Source organism: Sinocyclocheilus anshuiensis, unplaced genomic scaffold (genome assembly GCF_001515605.1).
Source record: "Sinocyclocheilus anshuiensis isolate Anshui unplaced genomic scaffold, SAMN03320099.WGS_v1.1 scaffold1357, whole genome shotgun sequence".
Classification (NCBI taxonomy): Eukaryota; Metazoa; Chordata; class Actinopteri; order Cypriniformes; family Cyprinidae; genus Sinocyclocheilus; species Sinocyclocheilus anshuiensis.
In genome coordinates this window covers 88782-92669 of record NW_015548270.1, presented here as the reverse complement: position 1 = coordinate 92669, position 3888 = coordinate 88782, and the positions used below count along the sequence as shown (strand labels likewise).

Below are 3888 nucleotides of genomic sequence, written 5' to 3'. Positions count from 1 at the left end.
GAACACACACACACATCACATAAACACACACACACACACACACACACACACACACATTACATGAACACACACACACACACACATTACATTAACAAATATATGTACCATATAACATATTCGTTTTTTTTACTGTTCTTCAATATTTATGTTTGAATAAATCTGTCAAGTTTTTGTGACAACCACCATTTAAATGTTTATATTTCAAAAAACGAGTTGGAGTAGAAATATAATTATGGAATTTAAAGTTAAAGTTAGTATTATAACGTTAACATTAGAAAAACTTAACTGAGTATATTTTAAGTGTTTGTATACAAATTTCAACCTTCCATATTATTGACTCTCAAAAATCAAACAAGAATTATGAATCTGGATTTATCCAATGTTCTGAAATTGTATGCGCATATTTAATTAGACTATGCCCTATTTGCATATTTGAACATAACGTTTTATAAAACTACAAAACAATTGTCTTTAAATACTGTAATACTGTGATTTTTTTTACCATATTCACCTGTAGAGGTTTGTCATTTTAAAAACAAAAGGTTATTATTACAATATCTTTGAAACATTGTTTACAATAATTTAACAATTTTGTCTTAAAACAATCAGCTGAAATGTTATTTCAGTTAAAGTTTAATCAACAGAACTGTTTTTTTAATGGTTTTAGTTCCTATAATAAGCCTGACTGACACGCAGATCATCTCTGCAGAGATGAAAGTCTCACCTGCAGCCTCTCATAAATGTGCAGCATCTCCTGATACACGTGCACTGCTGCTGCGCTCCGGCTCTGATCCGACCGGGCCAGGCTTGATGGCAGAGTCACATCTGGAGAGGCATAAAGGAGCATGACTGAGCGCGAGTCGACTCTCTGAGCTCATCTGATCTGAGTCTCGTCACCTGTCTCTGTGCAGAACACGTCCGTCTCCTCGGGAGAATCATCTTCAGCGCTGTGGGGTCTACTGGAACATCATAAGATCACCGCAATGATCATCATATTAACTAGATAGTAAAGTTTGTAGACAAACTTTGAAGTTGGCTTGAGAAAGCCAGGCCAGAAAGCTTTTAAAAAGCTGTAAGATAGTTTTCAGTTTGAGATAGTTTGAAAGATTAAAGTCTGAATGTTGTTAGCATGATTAGCAAGATACTAGCATGTTGTTAACATGATTAACATTTTACTAACATGTTGTTAGAATGATTAACCAGTTACTAGCATGTTGCTAACATGTTTCCATCATGATTAGCAAGTTACTAGCATGTTGTTAGCATGATTAGCAAGTTGCTAGCATGATTCTATTATGATTAGCATGTTACTAGCATGTTGCTAGCATAATTAGCAAGTTACTAGCATGTTGCTAGCATGATTCTATTATGATTAACATGTTACTAGCATGTTGTTAGCATGTTTAGCAAGTTACTAGCATGTTGCTGGCATGATTAACATGTTACAGCATGCTTCTAACATGTTGTTAGCATGTTGTTAGCATGATTGGCATGTTACTAGCATTCTTCTAGCATTATTAGCATGTTACTAGCATGTTGTTAGCATGATTCGCATTTTACTAGCATGATTCTATTATGATTAGCATGTTGTTAGCTTCATTAACAAGTTACTAGCATGTTGCTTGCATGTTTCTAGCATGATTAGCATGTTACTAGCATTTTGTTGTTAGCATGATTAGCATGTTACTAGCATGTTTCTAACATGATTAGCAAGTTACTAGCATGTTTCTAGCATGATCGCCATGTTGTTAACATGATTAGCATGTTACTAGCATGTTTGCTAGCATGTTTCTAACATGATTCTATTATGATTAGCATGTTACTAGCATGTTGTTAGATGATCAACAAGTTAATATCATGATTCTATTATGATTAACATGTTACTAGCATGTTGCTAGCATGATTAGCAAGTTACTAGCATGTTGCTAGCAAGTTTCTAGTATGATTAACATGCTGTTAGCATGTTTTAACGTGATTTATTGCATATTGCTAACATGAATGAAGAAAATCCAGCTAAAAACCTGCTAAAACCAAGTAAAACCAGCTGAATTAGTACAAAAAATTGCTTCAAATCAGCTGATTTGGCTAAAAACCAGTTAAAACCGGCCTGAGGTAGTTGTCTAATCTTAGCTGGTTTAAGCTGAAAGTCGCTGGTTTAAACTCGGTTGTTGTTTTAGCAAGTTGTTCTTAGGCTGGTTTTATCCATTTTTTTCAGCAGGGAGTTGTTAAGCTTTGTTATAGCAATACAGCTTAAAAACACCATACGTCTCAATGAAAGTCTATGGGATTTCTGGTGGTTTTGATAGTCTGGTTCAGTTAGAAAAGCCATAGCAACTAACTTCAGACCGGTCTGAAGGTCTGACCCGAGTTTGGTGGTCGTAGGAGGAGATGCAGTTCATATTTTGGCTCAGAAGAAGAAGAAGATTAAATAGTAGATCTTTCTCAAGCCAGCTTAACTACAGCGGATGACCCCTGACCTCTGTGGCGGGTCAGAAAGCGTCCTGTAGAGCTCTCTGAGAGCCGTACGGTAGTCTCGCGTGTGTCCATCAGCAGACGCGTCTGGAACCTGCGGAGACAAAACCATGCAAAGAAGACTCCACAACACACATTTAAGGGCTTCTTCGGTCTGACACACTGTAACACTGTATCAGAGTGTTTTCTCTTACTAACACCACACTTTATATTCTGGAGGATTGTTTATATTTCACTCACACTGGAAAAAACTCTTAATATCAAACAAGAATATGAACCTGGCTCTATCTAATGTTCAGATTTATGTGCTGGTAATGTATGCAAATTAGATGATGCCTCATTTGCATATTAAACAGAACATTTCAGAAAACTTGTAATACAAAAAATTTTTGCAATTCTTCATGTAATTAATCAACTGGGGAAGATTATATCTTTTTGATACATTAAATGTTTTAATAATAATAATAATAGAAGATCAATAATCGGAGCTAGAATGAACATTTAAAGGGAAGTATACAGAATTCCTATTGGATTTTCTTGAATTAGATTAAATATGATAACAAATGTAACAATTTTTATAGGACTGAAGCTAAAAATACACAAATATCGTCTCTTTATTCTTGTAAAAAAAATATATTGTTTTTTAATTTAGAAGTTTAACTAAAACCACAATTTTATAGTTTTAGTCCTTAACATGTCAGATGGTAATCAGCAAGAAATTCTCAATTTTAATTAAAATTATTAATATGTTTAGTAAATAACTCAGCCCCGTCACAATGAGAAATACACACATCTGTGACAGGGTTGAGTTTCGTGTAGTGTTTATAGTTACTATATCTGTATACTTGCGGGTTCAAATAAAATGATGTTTCACTTTAGAAACTCTGGCGGACTGAAACATTCCCGAAAGACCCATAAACTCACCTGGTTGCTCCTCTGAGCATATTTCTGTTTCAATATTTCGATTCTTTCGTCGAGATCAGAGTCAGATTCGTTATTCATGTTCTTTTCAAAACAGCCGCAGCTCGTCTCCAGGAAACACTCACCCAGCACCGGAAGTGAGCGCTCTGCACTCGCGCGTCAAAATAAAAGTCACCACAAGATTATATCATTCTTATCTTCAAACTACCTATTTTATTCGCATTCTATCCTGCATAGAAAACTCATTATTCTAACATTAAAATCCGCTTCTTTGTTCCACATCGCTTAAATTTAGGGTTAGGGGGAAAATGTAAACATAAATACATAGTAAAAAAGTAAATGTAATCAACTAACTAAATTAAATTAAAAAATAATTAACATAAATAATAATTGAACCTCTTTATAAATAATATAAATAATTACGATTTGTAATTGTGTAAATTAAATAATATACATTTATTACAATAAATATTTTTAAATAAATGATAACCAAGT

General features: G+C 34.0%; 1 protein-coding gene across 4 annotated transcripts in view; it reads right to left on the bottom strand.

Annotated features, from left to right (window-relative positions):
- Window positions 1–3534, bottom strand: part of LOC107655736 (coiled-coil domain-containing protein 138) — a 27003-nt gene extending 23469 nt beyond the window's left edge. For 2 of the 4 annotated variants that reach the window (XM_016443307.1, XM_016443308.1), the window contains exons 1-4: window positions 3397–3534; window positions 2478–2575; window positions 898–959; window positions 725–825 (exon numbers count right to left, since the gene is read on the bottom strand). In XM_016443307.1, coding sequence (XP_016298793.1) covers window positions 725–825; window positions 898–959; window positions 2478–2575; window positions 3397–3474 — 339 coding nt within the window. In that variant the 5' untranslated portion in view covers window positions 3475–3534. The remainder of the gene's footprint in view (window positions 1–724; window positions 826–897; window positions 960–2477; window positions 2576–3396) is intronic. The other 2 variants (XM_016443309.1, XM_016443310.1) reach the window with 2 other exon arrangements.
- Between the last annotated feature and the right edge of the window lie 354 nt (window positions 3535–3888).